Source organism: Portunus trituberculatus, chromosome 9 (genome assembly GCF_017591435.1).
Source record: "Portunus trituberculatus isolate SZX2019 chromosome 9, ASM1759143v1, whole genome shotgun sequence".
NCBI classification, from domain to species: Eukaryota; Metazoa; Arthropoda; class Malacostraca; order Decapoda; family Portunidae; genus Portunus; species Portunus trituberculatus.
The window spans coordinates 5,795,001-5,817,500 of NC_059263.1; the positions used below are offsets into that span (position 1 = coordinate 5,795,001).

Below are 22,500 nucleotides of genomic sequence, written 5' to 3' on the forward strand. Positions count from 1 at the left end.
TTCCTGCATTATCCTGGTCACTTTTTCATTGCGTGCTATTTTTGTTGTTGAGAGAGAGAGAGAGAGAGAGAGAGAGAATGAATGTCAGGTAAAGCATTTGCATTATTTAGAAAGTGCTCCCATAAACCGGGTACTTTCTGTCTGTCTGTCTATCTGTGTGTCTATGCTAAGCGGCTTGAGCCGGAGTAAAGATTCTCTCTCTCTCTCTCTCTCTCTCTCTCTCTCTCTCTCTCTCTCTCTAGCAGGAGCAGGAATAAAAGAGGAATTATTGTAAGATGGAGATTGATATATTATTATTATTATTATTATTATTATTATTATTATTATTATTATTATTATTATTATTATTATTATTATTATTATTATTATTATTATTATTATTATTATTATTATTATCATTATTATTTTCATCATCATTATCATCATGATCATCTCAACACCCTATCCTTTTCACCATGGTCACTTGTCTGCAGTCTCACCAGTGTGCTATATTGTTTTGTTTTTCATTATACAAAAGTAGTCCTGTCAACCATAAATTGATAAGAATCTATATGCCATGTCTCTCATTCACCAGTATACAGTGACCGCCATTAAGAACACACATATGTAACTTGACTAGACACAATGGTGGTTGCCATTGATGTGACTATATTGACAATAGCTACTTTTCATCTGTCCAGTCTTACATGGCATGTACATTTTATCTGATTGAAGGAAGCTGTCCATAAAATTAAATCCAGTGCATGAATCATACCATTTACTGTGATAGCATTGTAGTTTTTTTCTGTGAGAAACCAAATCAGTAAAACAAATAGAGGAATCTTCTTAAAGTGTGGAGTACAACTCTATCTCACAGCAACAAATGCAGCCATCTAACCTCTCAGCTAAGGGGGTTACAGAGGGGTGGGGCCATCAATAATGTGTGTGTCCTGCAGGGTGGCGTAGCAGGTGTCTGGTGTGAGGCATGGGGCAGCCTCCTGCTCCAACAGCAGCAGGGTGTTGGTGCCTTGGTGCAACACTCCTCGAGGCACATACAGCGTCACCTGAGGCCCAACCTCAGGCCAGTACCGTCCCAGGCAGAAGTCATTGACCCAAGCAACGCCCTGAAGGCCAGAGATTTGTCTTTATCTACAGCAGTCTGAGTGTGAATCCATCACTAACACTGTTTGTATGATGCTCAATCTTTATAGAACAAGAGACATTGCAACTGGAGCCCCACCTTATTCCAGCCATCCAGCCTGAGGAAAGTGTCCCTTGGGTGTGAGGAGTCACCTGGAACCTGGAAGGATCCACTAAAGAAAGTCATGCCACCCTTGTCTGTGCCCTGCAGTGTGTTGTGCACTGCAGCCTGGTGGCGGAGGTGGGCGAGAGCTTCCTGCAGGTGTGCTGTGTGGGTGATGGGCAGTGGCGTCATGGTCCAGCCCTCCAGAGTGTGGTCACTCAGCGTCACATTAGTGGTGATGCCCTGAGGGAGTCACAGGACAGTCAGGCTTTGGTGAAGTTATGCAGGAGTAATTTTGTTATTTTGTCATTTTAGTGTGTTTGCCAGAAGAAAGGAATGAAAAACCATGTCTCTGCTTATAATACAGACTCAAGTTTCCTATTTTTTTCTTCAACACAGTTACCTTGAAGTCATTGATCTGATGGCCGTAACAGACACGGCCCTGACTCTCCACCACAATGGTGATGGTCTGGTTGGGGCGGGCATAGATGGCCAGGTCATACATGTCCTGCTCTCGGCTCACCATCCCAGCAAACTCTGTGTCCACAAACACATAGCCTCGGTCGTGGATGTCGCCCAAGGTGAGGCGGGCTGGGTCGGCCTGAGAGAAGGTGCAGGGAAGAGGGAAGAGTGCAGGTGATGAGTCAAAGTAAACAGTGAATGGCCTGTGTTACACATGTACACACACACACCACAGGGAGGTCAGCAGCCAGCCTGTGTTACACACACACACACACACACACACACACACACACACACACACACACACACACACACACACACACACACAATGTACCACAGGGAGGGAAGGACTCACTATGAGGAAAGGCAGCACAGTCTGGTACACCACAATGCCATTGGGCACCAGCAGCTCCTCAAAGGTGAGAGGCCACTTGTTGGTGACCTTCTGAAGGAGGTCAGCCATCTGGAATACACTCCCTGTGGGTGCCATGCTCACCTTGCCATACCTGAACTTGGGGGAGGCTGGGGGCACCTCCCCAGGGGGAAGAGGCAGGTACTGGAAGGCAAGAACCACAGATTTTCTAAGTGGAAACACAAGCACAAACTGAGCACACCTTAATGGCTGCAAAGTATTCTCCATATCAGTATTGCCATTCACTGATACTTCTGCAATTATTGGTGTAAGAGTCCACAACCCTGCTATAACACACATCTTTATTGTGTAATGCCACTAAACATGGAACACTCTACAGCCAACTTACCTTGCCAGTTACATTACGGAGGACCCAGTACTTCTCAGTGGGGTCGCCAGCCTCAGAGAGTGGGGCGTCGTAGTCGTAGGATGTGGGACACGGCATGAACCGCTTTTCAAAATCAGACCCTGTGTCAACGTCAGAAGCAAGATAAAAAGAAAATTTTCACTGATAAACAAGATACATATACGATGTAAACAAGAGTGTTTAACTATACTAAGAAACAGACTATGTACCTGCAGTGAAGCCAAAGGAAGTGCCACCATGGAACACATACACATTGACTGAGGCATTGAGGGCCAGCATCTCTTCCAGATTGCCTGCCACCTTCTGTAAGCCATGAATGAAAAATTCAACCAGTTTGAGTGTGTGTTTGTGTGTTTGCATTTGTGTTTGTGTATGTTTGTGTGGATATTTACTCTTGAATGCTACCATTCACAAGAATTGGCCTTGTATACAGATTTTTAAATGCAGTATATAAAAGAACTTTGTATAGTGTTGAGACAAGGAGGGATGGACAAGACTCACCTGAGCCTCAACAGTGCTGTGAGGAACACCCCAGTAGTCCAGCCAGCCAGGGTAGTACTCAGAGTTGACCAACGGCCCTCGTGGTTCAAACAGCCTCATGGCCCCAAAAGCCTCAGTTACATTTGTGCCTGCAGAGGATAATAAAGAACTAAATTACCTTAACAGGAGAGGATAGACATTCCAAAAAAGTTTACTGTTCACACAAAGAACTTACTTGAACCAAAGTCAACAGTGGCATACACCTCAGGGATTTTGCCACACTTCAGGTCATCCACCTCATCTCCATCAGTAGTGAACAGCACCGGTCCCTTCCCCAAACTCTCAACCATCAGGTCTCGGAGGTGACTTGTGTAGGCAAAGTCACACTCAGGTTGGTACCCATATTCATTCTCCACCTGGTGCAGTCAGGAAGACAAGAGGAAGCAGTAAGACACACAACTAAAGGCAATGAGACAAGACAAGTAGAAATAAGAAAGGATGAGAGGACATATTGGAGAAGTGAATAAAAGAAAAGAAAGGTAGCTTATCAAATTATATTTCATTAATTATATTGTGCTGAAATGCCTGACTTGTGAAATAATCAACACATCTTTGCATTGCATCATACCATGTTGTTATGCCAATACAGACAAACCATATATGTCACTGAAAAAGTTGTATCTATGTGCTGATAGCAGGACTGCATGTGACAAGGCCAGACATGTGAGCCTCACCTGCAGCATGATGATTGGGCCGCCATTCTCATACAGCAGCGGCTTCACTTTGGGCAGCAGGACGTCCCTGAACCAGATGTCCACATACTTCAGGTAGGCTGGCAGGAGGAACCATCAACAAAACTAGTACGTAGTGACTTGTACAGTCTGCTTATCCATGTACTCTGAGATTCATTGTATTATAGAACCAGCTCAGTAAAAAATTCATAAATGAATCAGCAAACCATGGAGAAATAGGAAATGTATTGCTTTCTCTGATCACCTAAAATACTTGATCAACTCCAATGTTTTTTTTTTTTTTTTGTATCTTATATATTTATGAAAGATCATGATCTAGTTCAATAATAAACATCCAACATGAAACACTAATACCACCACCATCACTCACTCTATTACCATGACACCCCTACCAGTAATCATATTCAATGCTCCCTTCTTTTCATATCAGTCCATCACACCACCATTACCCACCACCCACCATGGTACAGCACCCCACTCACTTGGGTCAGAGGTCCTGAGCTTCATGTCAGGGTTCTTGTGGAGTAACCAGTAGGGCAGCCCACCCTGATGAACAAAGCAAACAGTGAGGAGCCTTTGAAGTCAACCACAACACTCACTAGTTGGAAACCATGTAATAAATGCATCCAAAGGTCATGGTACCTCACCATGTCTCTTTCAGCATCAATGTAGGGTCCAGGGCGAAGGATGACAACCAAGTCCTCCTCCTGGGCAATGGTGAGGAAGAGTGGCAGGTCATTAATTCCAGAGAAATCATACACTCCTGGCTCAGGCTCATGGCTAGACCATTCCACATACCTGCCAGAGATGAAGACAACCTGTGCACTCATTTGGCGGGAGAAATATACCAAAAATATAAGAAATACATAGAAAATGTAAATATGGCATCCAATATGCTGTAAAATAAGAATAAAAATAATCTTTAAAAGATTTTATCTGCAAAACATAAAAGTATTAATTCCACACAGATTTGAAAGACAATAGAAGACAGATGTTGTGTCTAAAGCAAGCCAAGAGTGACTCACGTTGTCAAGGCGTTGAATCCTGCCATGCGCATCTTCCTGAGTCTGTCCCTCCATTCTGACGGCAGTACACGGAAGTAGTGGATGGAGCCAGACACGTAGCGGAAGGGCTTGCCATCTTTCAAGAACTGGTTGTTGTCATAGTCAATGGTGAAGCTCCTCTCCTGGCTGGCCTTGTTTTTCTGGTATATAAATGGCATTACAAGTTCTCTCACCCTCTCTCTCTATCTTTATCTCCTGAACTTTTTAAATTACAAAGCCGTCAAGTGAGGCAACTTCAATTTTAAAAGGACATTGAGATGAAAGCTATACTTGGGTTACTCTTACCTTAGCTGTGACCCCTGTTAGTGTCACCAGGGTCAGGAAGGTCACTAGCAGGAGTGTGACTCTGCTGCACTTAGGCCTGGCACCCATTAGGAAATCACCTAAAAGAAAATGCTCATTTATGTGACTCATTTTACTTGTGAATTAACAATATAAAATTACTGTAACAATTACATGTATATGAAACTTGAAATTTAATGTAGTATATAATAAAACTTTAACTACAAACAGTTCAATATGTAATAATTCAATCATATCAGGTTTATCCATTACAACAATGTTTCATCCAACTTTCTTTACTTTAAGGCCAAACCATCAGCCAGGTTAAGTTTTACAAGCTAAGAATCAGCCATGTGAAAAATTGAAGCAACATTGAACATGAGTTGTAGTAGTAAATATCACTTATTTCTATATCAGAGTACTGTAATTATTTTCTTCTTATTTCCAGATACAGAGTGGTCTTCTCAGTTGGCCAAACTCACCTTCAAACCTTCACTTGTGAGGCACAGCAGTGAGCTTTGTGGTGCCAAAAGGCAAATGGTCATTAATGATGAGTCTTTTGGCTTTAATATTATGTTTCCCCCAACACCACCCTTCTCCTGTTCCTAGTCACTGATAAGTAATGCATTGTTATAGATAACATTCTCACCACAAATGTACTCTGAACAATTGCAAACCACAACAATTCTCAGTCAATTACAAAGAACAGTGGTATAAAACACTTACACCCCAGAGCTTTTATAATGTGAGAGATTAATGATAAACTAGAGTTGTCATGAGCAGCAAAAATATCAAAAAGATTTCAAGTGGCCCAAACAAGGTACATGAGACACACTCCTTTACCAACTCTCATTTATTCTAATACTTCTCTACATTTCAAGAATCACACTAATCTCTTTGTCTATATACATGGCAGCCTGGCACACAGCACCTCAAGACCTCTGAAAATAACCACCACTCATTCTCAGTGTGGTTAAAGTTACACCGGGAATAGAGAACACAGTAGTAAAAGGAATGTAATACTAAGAGCAACTTAAGTAAACAAGAAATCTGTCTTTCCCATTGAAATGCTATTATCATATATCTCTATCTGTGAAGTCTTTATTTCTTGAGACTGTTGGACAATACCTCAGGTCTGGCTCTGCTCTGACTCCTTGACACATCAACATTCAATCCTTACTAGTAAGTCATTCAGAGTACTATTTAAAGTACCTATGTTTCAATATGACTAAGTTTTCCTACTTCAGTGATCACAGTCACCTTATGAAGACATTGGAATGCTCTCAGCAACATTAGTTTGTAAAATCAAGAATGTCATAGATAAATCAAGATCACAAGACACTCTGGTGCTTAACACAACAAGTATGTCTTATATATGAGCAAACTTCAGAAAATTTTCATATGTAGATTACCTCCCTGAGTGCAGATGATTAAAGAGTAACCATTCTTATTGCTGGGAACACCTGAGCTGAATATATAAAGTTTACCCTACACCTAACCCAGTTACTATAGCCATGATTCTGAAAATAATACAGAACACTATTTAAAGTGACTAGTTTCCACTATAAGATGCTCTGTACAAATTGTGCAGTGTTTATAAGTATAAAATTTTACACTGAGCCTTTGCCTGCAGGCTGTGCAGTCAGATAGGGAAGGAAGTGCTGGGATCACAGAGGGGTGGGGCCATCAATGATGTGTGTGTCCTGCAGGGTGGCGTAGCAGGTGTCTGGTGTGAGGCATGGGGCAGCCTCCTGCTCCAGAAGCAGCAGGGTGTTGGTGCCTTGGTGCAGCACTCCTCGAGGCACATACAGCGTCACCTGAGGCCCAACCTCAGGCCAGTACCGTCCCAGGCAGAAGTCATTGACCCAAGCCACGCCCTGGAAGCCAGAGATTTGTCTTTATCTACAGCAGTCTGAGTGTGAATGCACCACTACCCATGATTGTATCACCCTAGTGAGTACAGTGCTCAGTCTTTATAGAACAAGAGACACTCACCTTATTCCAGCCATCCAGCCTGAGGAAAGTGTCCCTTGGGTGTGAGGAGTCACCTGGAACCTGGAAGGATCCACTAAAGAAAGTCATGCCACCCTTGTCTGTGCCCTGCAGTGTGTTGTGCACTGCAGCCTGGTGGCGGAGGTGGGCGAGAGCTTTCTGCAGGCGTGCTGTGTGGGTGATGGGCAGTGGCGTCATGGTCCAGCCCTCCAGAGTGTGGTTGCTCAGCGTCACATTAGTGGTGATGCCCTGAGGGAGTCACAGGACAGTCAGGCTTTGGTGAAGTTACGCAAAAGTAATTCTGTCATCTTATTATTTCTACGAATTTGTCAGAGAAATAGAAGACTATATCACTGTTTCTTATAAAACATTATTCCTAAACATTACTACCTTGAAGTCATTGATGTGAGAGCCAAAGCAGACACGGCCCTGACTCTCCACCACAATGGTGATGGTCTGGTTGGGGCGGGCATAGATGGCCAGGTCATACATGTCCTGCTCTCGGCTCACCATCCCAGCAAACTCTGTGTCCACAAACACATAGCCTCGGTCGTGGATGTCGCCCAGGGTGAGGCGGGCTGGGTCGGCCTGAGAGAAGGTGCAGGGAAGAGGGAAGAGTGCAGGTGATGAGTCAAAGTAAACAGTGAATGGCCTGTGTTACACATGTACACACACACACCACAGGGAGGTCAGCAGCCAGCCTGTGTTACACACACACACACACACACACACACACACACACACACACACACACACACACACACACACACACACACACACACACACACACACACACACACACACACACACACACACACACACACACACACACAATGTGCCACAGGGAGGGAAGGACTCACTATGCGGAAAGGCAGCACAGTCTGGTACACCACAATGCCATTGGGCACCAGCAGCTCCTCAAAGGTGAGAGGCCACTTGTTGGTGACCTTCTGAAGGAGGTCAGCCATCTGGAATACACTCCCTGTGGGTGCCATGCTCACCTTGCCATACCTGAACTTGGGGGAGGCTGGGGGCACCTCCCCAGGGGGAAGAGGCAGGTACTGGAAGGCAAGAACCACAGATTTTCTAAGTGGGAATACAAGCACAAACTGAGCACACCTTAATGGCTGCAAAGTATTCTCCATATCAGTATTGCCATTCACTGATACTACTGCAATTATTGGTATATGAGTCCGCAACCCTGCTATAACACATCTTTATTGTGTAATGCCACTAAACATGGAACACTCTACAGCCAACTCACCTTGCCAGTCACATTGCGGAGGACCCAGTACTTCTCTGTGGGGTCGCCAGCCTCAGAGAGTGGGGCGTCGCAGTCGTAGGATGTGGGACACGCCTGGAAACGATTACCAAGGTTGGATCCTGTATTGTAGAGAAAAGGCAGAGGAGTCAGGAAGGTGAAGAAAGCAGTGCACACTGACAGACAAGACAGTATACTGGGTATCATAACTTCCAAGTCATGGGTTTTCAGTGTTACATATATCTTGCCCCGGGAGCACATACTTGAAATGATTTGCAGAGACACATCCTACTTATGAGGAATGCTAAGTCATAGAGTGGTGTGAGTAGCATCAGTATGAGTTTATTTCTGAAAACACTTCTGCTACATTGCAATTGTGGAAGTATTAGTTGCTATGAAGATTTGTAGTAACAATCTGAGTTACAGTAGTAGCAACTGGGGTGTGATTCTTAAGTATAAATGACCACAAAGGAAAAAGGTACCTGAAGTGAAGCCAAAGGAGGTGCCACCATGGAACATGTACATGTTGACAGAGGCATTGAGTGCAAGCATCACATCCAGGGTTTTGGCCACGGTCTGCAAGGGATATGAAAGAATGTAGGTGTGTGTGTGTGTGTGTGTGTGTGTGTTTGTGTGTAGTTTACCTAGGAGCAAGCTCATATTGACCCATCTTTATACCTTGTTTCGTCCAGCTTAGCTTTGAAACTGAACACTGACTGCATTTACAATGTCTATATCTAATCCATTCCAGGTGTCCACAGCTCTATGAGGGAAACTGTACTTCTTAATGTCTCATACACTGCACCTTCTTCAATTTCTTCTCATGTTCCCCTTGTAGTCCTTGTTTCCAGGTTTAAAAAGTCACCATCCACTTTATCCAGGTTATTCACCATTTTATAAATACCAATCAAGTCTCCCCTTTCTCTCCTACTTTCAAGTGTTGGAATTTCAAGTTTTCTCAACCGCTCCTCGTAAGTCATATCCTTCAGTTCCGGTACTAACTTGGTGGCTGCCCTTTGCACCCTCTCCAATTTTCTAATATTCTTCTTAGTGTGAGGGGACCACACAATCGCTGCATACTCCAGTCTTGGTCTTATCATAGAACTAATTAACTTTTTCATCATATCAGCATCCAAATATGAGAAAGCCATTTTAATTCTCTTTAGCAGATTTGTTACTTCTCCCGTGATTTTATTTATATGCCTGTCTGGGGCTAAGCCCTCTGTAATTGTCATCCCTAAATCCACTTCTTTAGACCTTTCCAAACTAAAATTTTCTATTTTGGTTTGGAAAGGTCTAAAGAGGAAGTGGATTTAGGTGTGTGTGTGTGTATGTAGAAATCTTTGTAGTAACATCTGCCTTTTGTGCTTTCAGATAAAACAGATGTATAAAACTAGACAATATTCACCTGAGCCGGGACAGTGTTGTGAGGGTCCCCCCAGTGGTCTAGCCAGCCAGGGTAGTACTCAGAGTTGACCAGTGGCCCTCGTGGCTCAAACAGTCTCATGGTCTCAAAAGCCTTTATCACGTTTGTACCTGCATGGCATAAAAAAATATGTATAAATAAATAAAATAAGACCAGAATGAGATCAATAATTAACACATCTTATCTGTATCATGCTGACACAATGTTATTCTTCTAATGTTTAATTTTATCAACTTGCAAATCCAATTTCAGGAGCATCTCTTATTCTTCATACAAAATAAATGGCAAGGAAGAAAGCAATTCTACACTCCTGCCTTACCTGAGCCAAAGTCAACAGTGGCATACACTTCAGGGATCTTGCCACACTTGAGGTAGTTCTTCCCATCCCCATCAGTGGTGAACAAGACAGGTCCCCTCCCCACACTGGCAACCACCAGGTCTCGAAGATGACTTGTGTAGGCAAAGTCACAGTCAGGATAACTGCCATACTCATTCTCCACCTGGTGCAATCAGGGAAAGAATGACAGAGCATGGAAGAAAAAAATATACAGAAGTGTAAAGGGGAAGGACAAGGGAAAAGGAAGCAACAGATATAAAAATAGGGAGGGACGAAGAAATAAGGTGAGAAAGAAGACCTATTGAATTTGTTTTAGGTTCTCATTCACTATTCTGTGTTGAAATAATTAACTCTGCTGAAATCTTAAAAGTTGAGATGATTATGCAAAACAGTAGTATTGAAACTGACCTGTAACATGTGAGCCTCACCTGCAGCATGATAATTGGGCCGCCATTCTCGTATAGCAGCGGCTTCACTTTGGGCAGCAGGACGTCTCTGAACCAGATGTCCACATACTTCAGGTAGGCTGGCAGGAGGAACCATCAACAAAATAGACACTGACTTGTACAATTTGAATGTTTTTTTTTCAAACCAGACCCACAAAACTATAAAATCACTATCCTATCATGTCATCCTCACTGACAAACCACTACTTTTTTTCAGCAAAGCACCTCTACTCACTTGCATCTGAGCTCCTAAGTCTCATGTCTGGGTTCTTGTTCAGCAACCAGTACGGGAAACCACCCTGATTACCAAGACAATCCGTTATTTAATTTGTTGGTAATATTCACAAATCCTTACCACTTACAGCAGATCATAATGCCTCCTAATGTTATTACAACATTCTATTCATGACAAACTCTCTTCATAGTCCCAAGAAACCCTGTCTAACTGTATTTCCTCACCATGTCTCTCTCGGCATCCATGTAGGGTCCCAGACGAAGAATGACAACCAGGTCCTCCTCCTGAGCAATGGTGAGGAACTTTGTCAAGTTTTTCATACCAGAGAAATCATACATTCCATATTCTGGCTCATGACTAGCCCATTCCACATATCTGCCAGAAAACCAGGAATGATGAGAAACTGAACATTGAACTCACAGATGCAGTTCAACAAAGGTAATTAAATCTTATAGAAATTTTATGTATCTCAGGATTTATCATGTCATATTGAAGCAAAATAAATAATTGTATTATTTACTACATGTTTGCAGTGAATCCCAACTGTACATCCACTGTATCTGAAGTACACTGACAGTGACTCACGTTTGCAGGGCATTGAATCCTGCCATGCGCATCTTCCTGAATCTGTCCCTCCACTCTGAAGGCAGCATACGGAAGTAGTGGATGGAGCCAGACACATAGCGGAAGGGCTTGCCGTCCTTCAAGAACTGGTTGTTATCGTAGTCAATGACAAAGCTCCTCTCCTGGCTGGCTTTGTTTGGCTGCTGTGAGTCGGGTATATATGGTAAGTGTTATCTGTCTCTTTAGTTGCTTTTCTCAAGGATGTAATTTTTAGCAGACTTACAGATTTTGACTATTTCTATGCGAATATATGGTGAAAAAGACATATGTACATTTTTAGCAACTAAGAAGTACAATCAGTTTGAGAGAAAATTACTATTTAGTCATGGCACCTCACCTCAGCTGTAACCCCTGCCAATGCCATCAGGGGCAGGAGGACCACTAGTAAGGCCATGACCCTGCTGCTGCTGCGAGACCTGCCGCCCATCAGGAGGTCACCTGAAAAATAACATTCGGTTAGTTATGACTCAGTCTGGCATGATGCATGGCTTACTTCGCTAAGCCGCATCCTCCTCATCAGATACTTCATTATAAATTTCGGAATTATGAATATTATTTATAAACAAATAATATGCAGCTGCACACACCTCTTAATAAGTAATATTCTGATAGATGTGGACCAGTACATTCATAAGACAACAATTGTGTAGATCTTTTAAGTATCCAAGCACTTCCTTTGCGTCCCTCCAATGTGGGATCGCAAGGCACTGGTTTTCGCAAACTTATGAGTACTTTATCACATTCCTACATACATTACCAAGTAGAGACACTGAATCAGACTCACCTTAAAGCCTTCCACAGAGATTGTATGAGTAATGGCAACACCACTTGTGCGGCACAAGAGTGTTGGGCTGCAAGGCAAGTGGGTAAATATTGGTCAGTGGCCCGCTGCCTTCCTCCCCACCCGCTTCACCACTCACTACTCACTGATAAGAAATGTCAGATAATATGCCTTCACGGATGCCCTTCAGCAGTTGACATATACGTACTGTCCACGCCGGTCATGCCTGGGAGGTACCAGTGCCAGCATGTCAAGTCTTGGTTTTGATCTGTCAGGCGAGCTGGAGACAAGTCGGACAACCCTACAGCCTATAAACATTTATCCGCCCCCCCCACCCATCCCGCAGCTAGTTTATCACGGGCGTGGCATACGGTGTAACCCAAATGTAGAACTTGGCGGTGGTGAAGTTAGTGCTAACACCTGAGTCAACAAGCAGCTGATGATCGTTATCACCATATTATCACCGCCCTGCCTGTGCCTCGCGTGATTTGGCTTATCTCACTACTCTATACTCAAGCATAAGCCCTATGTAACCTTACGTTTACCACTCACTATGTGCTAAACTTGTTGTGGTAGTACCGAAGAACTACGACTTCACACTAATGTTCTTTCTACCAGGAAGGGCGTACTGCTGATTCAGTATTAAATAAAATTCTCATATATCGCTGCAACCTACCACAGGACCACAGGAGGGCACATCACCGAACCGAGGGTGTTAGCAACCATAGCATGACAGCAGCCTCACGACCACTGTGACCTTGACTGTGGTTTACCCAAGGAACCCTATTACAGAATTTACAGTCCTCCATTTGGATGTTTTTAGTTACAAAACTTCCCTGATGTCAAATAACTGATATGTCGGTCAGTCTTCATGCATATACTTACGTGGGAAAAAAAATGCACTCTTTCCTTTAGTCTAAATTAATGTGTAACTACTAACTAGCACTCTCGCTTCACACACACACACACACACACACACACACACACACACACACACACACACACGTGCCAAATGAACACCTGTTGCCAATAAATCTAGTTCAAGGACAAAAATAAAAGCGTCAATCTCGGAAAAAAAAAATTTATTGCATGTGTAGACCAAATACTCAGCTTCCGCACGCTACATACACATGAGGGGCGGTAGAAAGTGTCACGGTGACATGCAGGATGAGGTAAAGGTCTTTGGTGGAGAGGCCGAGGTAGGTGGTGGTGGGCGGCTCCATGGGGAATCTTCAGGAGGGAGGTGAGGTGTCCGCAAGGCTCATGGGAGGGGCGGTGGGGCTGGTATCCTTCACGGGCGGAGCAGTGGGGTTGATATCTTTTAGGGGCGGAGCTATTCCAGGGGTGTGGTGTGGGTAACTGCTGTCTTGTTGTAGAATAGTCTTCGGAGGCGGAAGGGGCACCTGTAAGGAAAGATGAGGCTGTGGTGCTCTCTCTCTCTCTCTCTCTCTCTCTCTCTCTCTCTCTCTCTCTCTCTCTCTCTCTCTCTCTCTCTCTCAAATAACTAAGATATCCCTACAATTACTAGAAAACTGTCGTGCTCTACTTATCCTTCCATCACCTATTACTTTCTCTTCCCTGCCTTCTCTGTTCATGCTCTCTCCAGCCTCACCTGCCTCTCTTCCCTGCCCTGATTATGCTCCATTATCCTCTTCTAATAGTTTCCCCTGCCTCTCTTCCCTGCCCTGTCCATGCTCCTTCATGCTCTCCTAAAAGTCTCCCCTGCCACTCTTCCCTGTTCATGCGCCCTGTCTCACCATCTCCACTGCCCCAGACACAAGGAAGAGGTCAGGCGCGGCGTGGGTGCGGGGCTCGGTCAGGTCTGGGGCATAGCGGTTGGAGGAGAAGGCGTCTATGGTATTATTGCCCACCACACCTGTTGTTGACTGCTCCAGCGCCCGAACTTGTGACGTGCGGACGTGGAAGGGAAAGTTTTTGTTGGCTGCGCTGGGACGTGTTAGTAACTGCAGGAGGAAGAGGAAGGGCGGGAAGTGATTATATTACGAGAGTGGACGAGAAGCAAATGATTTACAACACTTGCTCTTAACCTAAACATTGATGAAATTTGATAGGAGGAGGAAGAAACGGGGCAGGAAGAAGAGGAGGAGGAGGAGGATCACCCACCAAATAGAAGAGATGACCTATGAGAGTGATGAACAAATCGACACCGTTCACCACCTTCTCTCGGACCCACTTGTCGATCACGTGGTTGCTGATAACGATCACCACGGGCCCCGCCAGAACCTGCAGGAGGGACGGTCGGGGCAGGATAGGAGAGGGCGTTAAGGTGGGACAAGGGGCCAATAGGGAGGAAAGGAGTGGGTCAGTGGGGTTTATAAAGGAAGGCTTGGATGGGGAGGGTATCTTAGCAATGGAAGGGAGGATGGGATATTACAGGGATGAAGGGGCACAGGAGGAGGGAATAGTAGTGGGGAGAAGCACGTTAACTCACCAAAGGGAATAGAAACAGAAAAAGGGCCCGTAGAACCCACTCTTCTCCGGGTAGTGCTTGACGGTGAAGAAGCAGGAGTAGAGGAACATGAGCCACGCCAGCAGCCGCAGCCCCACTAACCCGTAGCCTGCAGGTGACTCGTACAGGTACAGCACCTCACCAGGGTCGAACACCTGAGGGCGAGACGTGGGGTGTTGGTGTGATGAAGTAACACTGTTTAAACCCTTCCACGTGCAGACTAGTTTCTCTTGGGGCGGTAGAGAAAGTAGCGTCTGGCGGGGCTATGGCATTGAGGGAGCATGCGGGCAGTACTCAGCAGGGCGGAGCAGTGATAGGGGCAGGAGGGTTGTTGCCTGAGACTGTTCCAAGAGGATGGGAATGTACGTAATATATAATTCAACTACCCTTGGTCACTGTGGCGGCCGGCAGGTACTGTACAGTATAACCAAGGCCATCTAGAGTACTCCAGCTGGCCTTGGTACAACACAGCTTAGGTGTCTTTTCCTGGTATTGTATCACCGCCGCAGCCAGTTTGTCAGCCGCTCAGAGGAACGTTTGGTGCCTCAAATTGCTGACACTGGAATATTAAATTTTGTGGGCTGACCACATTTGCACGTATTTTGAGAGACTCGTGAAGTGATTGTAGGCAGCTTTCTAATTACCTACATCAAGTAAGTGAAATCCAATTTGTAGGAGGGAATAACGCCAGTACATGCCAAAATACATTACAAAGAAAAGCTGTTAATAATAATTAGACAGTAACATGTTATAGGAGATACTGTCCTTGGAGAGTTCTAATGGTGTGTGACGTGACCATGCAAATTCCACCCATATCCATCCACGCCCGTTCACTTATACACACATATACATCATGTACAGCCATGCCGCTACTTATGAAAAAGAAACTGCATTTAATTACTGTGCAATCAGTACATCATCACTAAGCATTGTTGCAGGTGGCTGTGATGGGCCGGGAGTGCACCAGGTGGTGGTAAGGGGCGGGGCGGAATCCAGCACTCACATGCTGCTCGTAGATAAAGAGACACATGCAGGTGACGCTGTAGATACACATGAAGGCTGTGAGGCGCACGGCGGAGTTCTGACGCAGCCTTCCTCGGGTGATGTTGAAGCCCTTGGCGGCCAGCAGCAGCAGCAGCACCATGAGCACCGTGCTGGCGGCATGCAGTCCCCGCCCTGGATGTAACATTTACTGGCATTATAACGCACACACATACTTCAATAGATAGAAATTATGTATTCTCTTCCCTTCTTCACCTTTCCAATGGACATTTATTGTAAGCCACCCTAATCCTTCCTCCCCCACTCCACTCTTGCTCCTCCTCTTTAGCCTCTCACCCACGAGTCTGCAGAAGGGATAGCCGATGCCGTTGAAGCCATATTTCGCGTAGTGGGCGGTGAGGAAAACGAGGGCGAACACCTGCGTAAGGGCCGCCGTCAGGTACAAATGGTAGGACGTGTGCAGCAGATCCCGCTTCTTGAGCTCCGCTGAGAGAGAGAGAGAGAGAGAGAGAGAGAGAGAGAGAGAGAGAGAGAGAGAGACAATCTATCAGTCGTTTGTTGCTTAATGTTTCTGAATTATTTTTGTGTTTGACAGGGGACAGACGAGAATGAGGCACTGAGGTGAAGGAGAGATGATTGACACGCTCTTCCCATTCATCGTTCCGGTCCAGCCTTCTCACATTCAACTCGCATTAGCAGAAGTAAAGATAAACTGTGAAGGAGATGCAAACGAGACCATTACTGCAGGATAAATGCATTTACACACATCGACCTACCCGAGGCAAGGATGGAGAGGAATACAATGCCAAGTTGCAACACCAGTGCTGTCAAATTGGTCCTCAGGATGTCTGGGAGGAAGAAAATGGGAACCAATGACAGAAGGTAAAGGTTTTGTGTGCTGAGGACGTACGTGTGTGTGTGTGTGTGTGTGTGTGTGTGTGTGTGTGTGTGTGTGTGTGTGTGTGTGTGTGTGTGTGATCATTATTCTTTTCTAATCTCTTTGTTTTGTTCTATTCATGTTTTTTTTTTTTTTTTTTTTAAAGGATGCGAGTGATTGAATACGATTTTCTTTAAGTTCAAGCTAAGGAAGATTTATCATTCCAACCACTGTCTGCTTAATGCTGGTCTGAGTGAGGAGAGAGTGGTGTACATGGAGACAATATACTCACAAAACTCATCCGCCGAGAAGTGTTTGTACCAATAAGAGTATCCATTGGTCATTGTTAATTTGTACCTCATCTCCAGACCCTGAAAATGGGAAAGAGGTTAAACAGTTAGTATTCACTTATATTTTCCTTCCTCTTCCTTTCTTTTATAGCAAATATTATAAACTAGAATAACATATCTCTCTCCCATCCTTTCCTGTTAAAGAGAGTTCAAACAGTTAGTATTCACGTATACATTTTCCACCGATCTTTCAATCATCCAGTTAGTCAGTCAATCCGTCCATCATTTAGTCATTCTTCCAGCCAGAACTGCCCTTACCTTACTACTCTCACAGTTACTGGCGGCAATGAACCACCACCGGTCCCTGGCGCTGATGAAACGGTTCTTCCCGCGGCAGTGGTAGTGCGAGACATCCCCCGAAAGTCGCTCCACCCTGCAGTCAGCCATGTAGGACCGCTTCGTCAGGTAGATCCGTGTGTGGTTCTCTGGACGCACCACAGCCTCCTTCTCCTCGCAAGTCTGGTGAGGAATGAGTGAAAGGTGGTCAGCTGGAGTGTGGGAGAGCAAAGGTAAGCTTAATTTCAACACGATTACTTGGTCTTTTGTAGTATTGTTGCTAGCGTTAGTGTACTTAGTGTGTTCTTAGTGTATAGAATGGTGGAGATGGACAGGTAGGAGTGGATAAATGGGAGGGCAGAGGTAGTCGTAAGCTTAGTCTTAACCTACTATGTTGTTTTGTCTCTTCTGCTTATATAGTGTGTAGTGATGTAGTAAAATAGCACAAGGAATATCTACATGTCTGTTATAGATTTTTTATTTTAATTTTGTTCTTTTTTTGTGAATTTTGGGAAGAAAATGCAAGAAATCTGTAAAAGGGAACGAAAGACAGTCATAAGCTGATACGCGGCTAGGAATATATAAATAAATAAACTAGTTATTTTAAGGGATGGATGGAAAGACAAAGGTGTCACAGTTGGAGGAGAAAAAAAATCATGACAAGTATACCACCGCGAGCATGAATATTTATCACCGCTCACTCGTCATCCTTTCACCCTTCACTCGTTATCCCCGTCATCCCTCGGGCCTGACCTTGTGAGAGCCATACACGGCGGGCCACTGCTCTGGTGTGTCGTAATACAGCAGGAGGCGTTGAGGGGCGTACCGCAAGTCGTACTCCACTTCGAAGGAAAATGAGCCGTCTTGCGTGAGGAAGCAGAACCGTGCCAGGAAGGCCCACCGCTGCAAGGGGGGATTAGGGGAGGGTCAGTGCCGGCTGCGGGCAGGGAGTTCTTCGTATTCAGCAAGGGAGAAGGCAGATGAGGAGGGCGGGAGTCCATCAAGGGGCGTGGTAAGGAAAGACAAGGCACTCACCTCTGAAGTCTTAAGGAAACCTTCCACGTACTTGGCGTGCAAGGGAGTCACGAGCAAGGCTAGACTGATCCACGCCCACACCCACGTCCTGAGGGTACTGGGAACGCCCCTTGGATGACCACGGGTGACAAGATCACCATGCCATGAATTCTTTCCACGTGGCCTTGTGGTGCAGAGGGAGGGAGGGGTGTGGAGGCGTGCTGGTGATGGTGCCATCCTGGGGAGGCGGGGGAGGGATGGCGGGGACTCACTGGTCGTCACTCCACCCGGACCCTCCCCCGCACCTGATCACCTCTATGCACCACGCCACAGGTCCACTCACTATCGATTGCGGGACCTCACTCTTGCCTGGTGGTCACGGTTCACGAGGCTCCGACGCGTCCAGGTTACCAAGGACGCTGCCGTGCTTCTATCCCTCGTCACCACAGCCTGGCCAGCAGCTCACACTGTCTTCAGCTGTCACTGAGGGCAGTGGCACTGGATAGGAATATCACCACACCTTGGACTTTCCTCACTTTCGTAACCTACTCTGCGTCCCACGCTGCGTCTTGCTGCCGATGAGGGCTCAGCACTGGCCGGGGCATCGATGGGACCTCACTTCTTTGGCGTAACAAAGCGAGAGAGCGGTTTTGACGTGCCTCTCTGGAGTGTGTTACAAACGCAGCCCGCAGGCAGCGAGAAGTGAGTCACGACTCACGACTCACGACGCACACTTCACCGATGTGGCTCGCGGAGTGGCACTGACGAGGAGCCTCCACCGCCTCCACTACCAGCACGCTATTCATGAATCGATTACCTGAGGCGCTGCTCCCCTCACCCGAGCGCCAGGTGGTGGTACATGACGCCAGGCGCGTGCCGAGTGCCTGGCCTCACACCTCACCCCTGCCTGCTTCCCCGCCAAGCCACGTGCCCTTACATACCGCGCATATCGCTTCCTCATGTCCTTACATATACCAAAAAAAGAAAAAAATAATATCTTCACTTAGCACCTTAGAGTTACTTATACAACTATGTTTCTAATTTACCATCATAATGATTATACGATTTATCAAACATTAATCCTGTTGTGGTAATAGCTATGGTAATGATGGCAATAACAACAGTAGCAGGAAGACGAAGGCATGTCGTCACCATAGCAACGGTAACAATTCTCAAGTCGCCCCACTCAGCGGCACTCATAAACCAATAATAGGCATGCCAAAGGAATGGTTCTGCGAAATGGAACAACAATAAACACCTGCTACTACTACTTCTGCTACTTACTACTACTACTACTACTACTAATACTAATACTACTACCACCCTACTACTACTACTACTACTACTACTGACCAAAAAAGTTAAGCACGAACCGTGAAACATATACTAGACATAAACAAGAATTCCTACATTATCTGTCGCCTCTCGTTCAATAAACTATCACTCATGCAGGTGTGGTCTCTCTCTCTCTCTCTCTCTCTCTCTCTCTCTCTCTCTCTCTCTGACTTGCAAAAATATTCCCAGTATCATCATGGCTAATAACAATACAAAAAGAAAAAAAAAGGAGTTGCAAGAGGTGGCAGCAGTTCAACATAAAGCAGTAAATCACACACACACACACACACACACACCACACACTACTATCCTATCTGTCCATTCGATCTTATATAAAAACAATTCGATGTCTCTCTCTCTCTCTCTCTCTCTCTCTCTCTCTCTCTCTCTCTCTCTCTCTCTCTCTTAATGCCACCGCCTACACTAGTTCAAGGTCGATCATCAGACACAACCACTACTATACAGAACGGGTTTAAAATATCACGCGTGCACTACTTACTTACTGAACACTTCCTGCACACATTCACTCACATACGCATGCACTCACTCACTCAGCCTTAGCACACGGAATGAATTGAGGTCACATCCACTATTTTAAGGCCACGGCGGGTTAGTAGGGGAAGTTTTTAGACGAGGGAAAGATGGGGAGAACTCAAAACGAACGAGAGGGAGGTGAGGTGGAAGAAATGACAGGAGGTAGTGACGAGACGAGGAACAAACTGCAGATGTGAAGGGAGGACAGTTTATGTGTGGAGGGTTGAGGGACCACAGATACATATACAGAGAGAGAGAGAGAGAGGAAAGAAGTGAGGCGTAAAATGAGAGAGGCAAGGAGGATAGGCACAGGATAGGAGGGACACAAGGGAGGCGCTGGGGGGAGTGAATGAACCGGGGGAGAGTGGCACTAAGGACGGGATGGGAGGAGCAGAGGGAGAGGAGGAACGTGTTATCTGGGAGGAGGGGAAGGAGAGATCCTGTACGGAGGGGGGGAGTGGGCCTGGGTTATTGTGTGGCTGGGAGAGGGATGGAGTAGGTAGGAGTATAGGCAATGGGGGTCAGGGAGAGGGAGAGGGAGGGAGAGCATTGGCTGGCTGACTGACTCCAGCTCGCTCGCTCGCTCTCAGCCCAGTGTATCTCCATTGCTCGTGTGAGAAGGGTGTATGCTCCCCAGGGAAACTTTCTCCAGCCCCGTGTTGCCCGAGGACAGGGAGTGAGAGGCATGACCCGGGAGGAGTAAGAGTGCCAGGGGTCCAGGGTGCCACCAACAGGACGCAGCAGGTGGGAGGTCTTCGTTGGGACAAGAGGGAGAGGGCCATAGGAGGTGGAGTGAAGTGGCCCTGTGTCACCTGCTCTTCCTCTCTGCTCTCCTCCTTCTCTCTTCTCTCCCCTCTCCTTCCTTTCCAAGCTATAGATGTGGGGTTTTAGGACGTGTGTGAGGCGTAGTATCCAAAATAACAAGTTTAATTAAAGGAAATACGTAATGGAAGTTAGGAAATTGGTTTGTTTACAAGTATTTTTTTTTCCTGTCGGGGCGGGGCGGCGGCGGTGGTGGTGTGTTGTCTCCACCTCTCCCCTGTAGTGCCTGTGCTTATAGAGGTACTCCAGTGGGGCTTGCTGGGGGCTGGGCTTAACGGCCACTCCTGGATTTACTTTTGGTGAGGTTGTCTGTCTGGTACTTCATCAGAGAGAGAGCCAGTGCAATATACCGTGTGGTTTGCTAACTCTACTCTTTTAGGTTAGGATTGAGTTCAGTAGCCATGCATCATATGGCGGCACAGTGCAGTGGGTTAATGGATGTAGCAGTGTGCGCTGTAGGAGGAGGGTGAAGAGCCTTGGAGCACTGACCTTACAGTGTTAGGCCAGAGACTCAATTTGATCATGGAACACTTGCCACTGTAGACGACTATGATGTGCATGTGTACTACTTGTTACATTTTTTATGCATATTATTGCAGTTTAATTAATTGAAGTTTGCAGTTTCATGTAGGCTAAAGCATTCAGAATATTCTTTACAAGTCCATGTCACATGAAATACTCAGAAATAGTAAAACTCCTCTACCATGGAGTAAGTTTGATGCTGTATCTACTAATAATATTCTTATGTGTTGTTTTTGTGAAGCATTATTACTGGTCAGATTTTTATATACATTTTGAGTTCATCTGGGACGTTGGTGTTGGTAGTATTTACCTATTTGGTTAGCTGTCGATGATCCATTTTTCATTCTGTTGCTGCATCAACGCCTGTCCATGCTGTACCTTGACATATATAGATTGCACATCATTCTTGTTTCTCATATATTAACTGTTTGATTTATTTAATGAGACTTATACTTTATAATTTTTCTGGTGCCATATATGTCTTACTGTGATACAAAATGGAGGGAAAATAAGTATCATTCTTGTAGAGAGAAAGATGAAAGCAGGCAATACATACATAAAAATACTGAATATGTACTTGTTGACGTTTGGCATGTTGGTGTGGTATACTGTACAGTATATACATACATCCAAGCAGTGAGTTGTGGTTGTATTGTTTCCATCAGGAGTTGCACATCAGTGAACAGAATGACACAAGTGATCTGTCATGCATTGGTGTGCTGGGCTGCCTGTCACTGGATGAGATGCTGGCTGCCTCCTGTAGCAACAAATAATGTCACACAACACCCATAGCATCACTTTTTCATTATACTTCTCTAAACTGTTGACTTGAATTAGAATTGCTTACATATTTCTTAGTGTTTACTATGACTTTTATATTGTATTGAAGACTGGGTTCCAGCATCAGTTTTTGTTATTACTGTTCTTCTTGAAGATTTGATATTGGAAGTTGACTAGATTATTGAAAAGAAAACTTTTAATACTTCCAGAGATGCATTAATAACTGCCAGGTTATTAATGCGTCTCTGCTCATCTCAGGTTATATAGCCCAAGTGGTGCCGGACTGTGTGTGGGGAGTACGAGGTGTGTCCTTGGGGTGCTCTGACAGTCTGACAGTGATTGTGTTGCACCCTTTGCACTGTTGCCTCAGCCGTG

General features: G+C 45.3%; 4 protein-coding genes across 7 annotated transcripts in view; 1 reads left to right on the forward strand and 3 right to left on the reverse strand.

Annotated features, from left to right (window-relative positions):
- Positions 1–742: 742 nt before the first annotated feature.
- On the reverse strand, positions 743–5,739 carry LOC123501495 (beta-galactosidase-like). Its single transcript, XM_045250347.1, has 14 exons — positions 5,524–5,739; positions 5,045–5,142; positions 4,721–4,899; positions 4,343–4,493; positions 4,178–4,241; positions 3,678–3,775; positions 3,179–3,359; positions 2,965–3,092; positions 2,673–2,766; positions 2,446–2,564; positions 2,040–2,240; positions 1,626–1,823; positions 1,220–1,465; positions 743–1,103 (listed from the first exon to the last, which is right to left on the reverse strand). Exons 2-14 carry the CDS (start codon positions 5,129–5,131, stop codon positions 894–896), a joined length of 1,956 nt encoding a protein of 651 aa, XP_045106282.1. The 5' UTR covers positions 5,132–5,142; positions 5,524–5,739; the 3' UTR covers positions 743–893.
- A 140-nt stretch (positions 5,740–5,879) lies between these two features.
- LOC123501494 (beta-galactosidase-like) lies at positions 5,880–12,713 on the reverse strand. 4 transcript variants are annotated; one of them, XM_045250343.1, is made up of 15 exons: positions 12,696–12,713; positions 12,147–12,213; positions 11,700–11,800; positions 11,324–11,505; positions 10,963–11,113; positions 10,739–10,802; positions 10,486–10,583; positions 10,040–10,220; positions 9,703–9,830; positions 8,777–8,870; positions 8,298–8,416; positions 7,894–8,094; positions 7,424–7,621; positions 7,037–7,282; positions 5,880–6,918 (listed from the first exon to the last, which is right to left on the reverse strand). In XM_045250343.1, exons 3-15 carry the CDS (start codon positions 11,787–11,789, stop codon positions 6,709–6,711), a joined length of 1,962 nt encoding a protein of 653 aa, XP_045106278.1. In that variant the 5' UTR covers positions 11,790–11,800; positions 12,147–12,213; positions 12,696–12,713; the 3' UTR covers positions 5,880–6,708. The 4 variants fall into 4 exon arrangements, with proteins under 4 accessions (XP_045106278.1, XP_045106277.1, XP_045106280.1 ...); XM_045250342.1 differs by lacking the exon at positions 12,696–12,713 and adding an exon at positions 12,352–12,489; XM_045250345.1 differs by lacking the exon at positions 12,696–12,713 and having other exon boundaries at positions 11,324–11,502; positions 12,147–12,435.
- A 495-nt stretch (positions 12,714–13,208) lies between these two features.
- Positions 13,209–19,092, reverse strand: LOC123501623 (transmembrane protein 145-like). The gene is given in 11 exon segments (XM_045250575.1): positions 13,209–13,546; positions 13,901–14,107; positions 14,268–14,387; positions 14,592–14,768; positions 15,617–15,789; positions 15,952–16,101; positions 16,392–16,463; positions 16,785–16,863; positions 17,101–17,301; positions 17,872–18,021; positions 18,154–19,092. Coding segments are annotated over 11 exon segments (1,716 nt in total). The 5' UTR covers positions 18,370–19,092; the 3' UTR covers positions 13,209–13,375.
- Positions 19,093–20,586: 1,494 nt separating this feature from the next.
- Positions 20,587–22,500, forward strand: part of LOC123501345 (TBC1 domain family member 10A-like) — a 25,541-nt gene continuing 23,627 nt past the window's right edge. Inside the window, exon 1 of the mRNA XM_045250132.1 lies at positions 20,587–20,745. The gene's annotated coding sequence lies outside the window, so the exon portion shown is untranslated. The remainder of the gene's footprint in view (positions 20,746–22,500) is intronic.

Bases quoted from the DNA above. Each gene is read 5' to 3' on its own strand.
- LOC123501495 (XM_045250347.1), bottom strand. From the start codon at position 5,131: ATGGGTGCCAGGCCTAAGTGCAGCAGAGTCACACTCCTGCTAGTGACC. The intron at 4,242-4,342 runs GTGAGGTACCAT...TTTGTTCATCAG, and splicing joins TTGATGCTGAAAGAGACATG to GGTGGGCTGCCCTACTGGTT. The intron at 1,104-1,219 runs GTGGGGCTCCAG...TCTGGCCTTCAG, and splicing joins GGCTGGATGGCTGGAATAAG to GGCGTTGCTTGGGTCAATGA.
- LOC123501494 (XM_045250343.1), bottom strand. From the start codon at position 11,789: ATGGGCGGCAGGTCTCGCAGCAGCAGCAGGGTCATGGCCTTACTAGTG. The intron at 10,803-10,962 runs GTGAGGAAATAC...CTTGGTAATCAG, and splicing joins TGGATGCCGAGAGAGACATG to GGTGGTTTCCCGTACTGGTT. The intron at 8,871-9,702 runs GTGAATATTGTC...TATCCCTTGCAG, and splicing joins ACAACACTGTCCCGGCTCAG to ACCGTGGCCAAAACCCTGGA.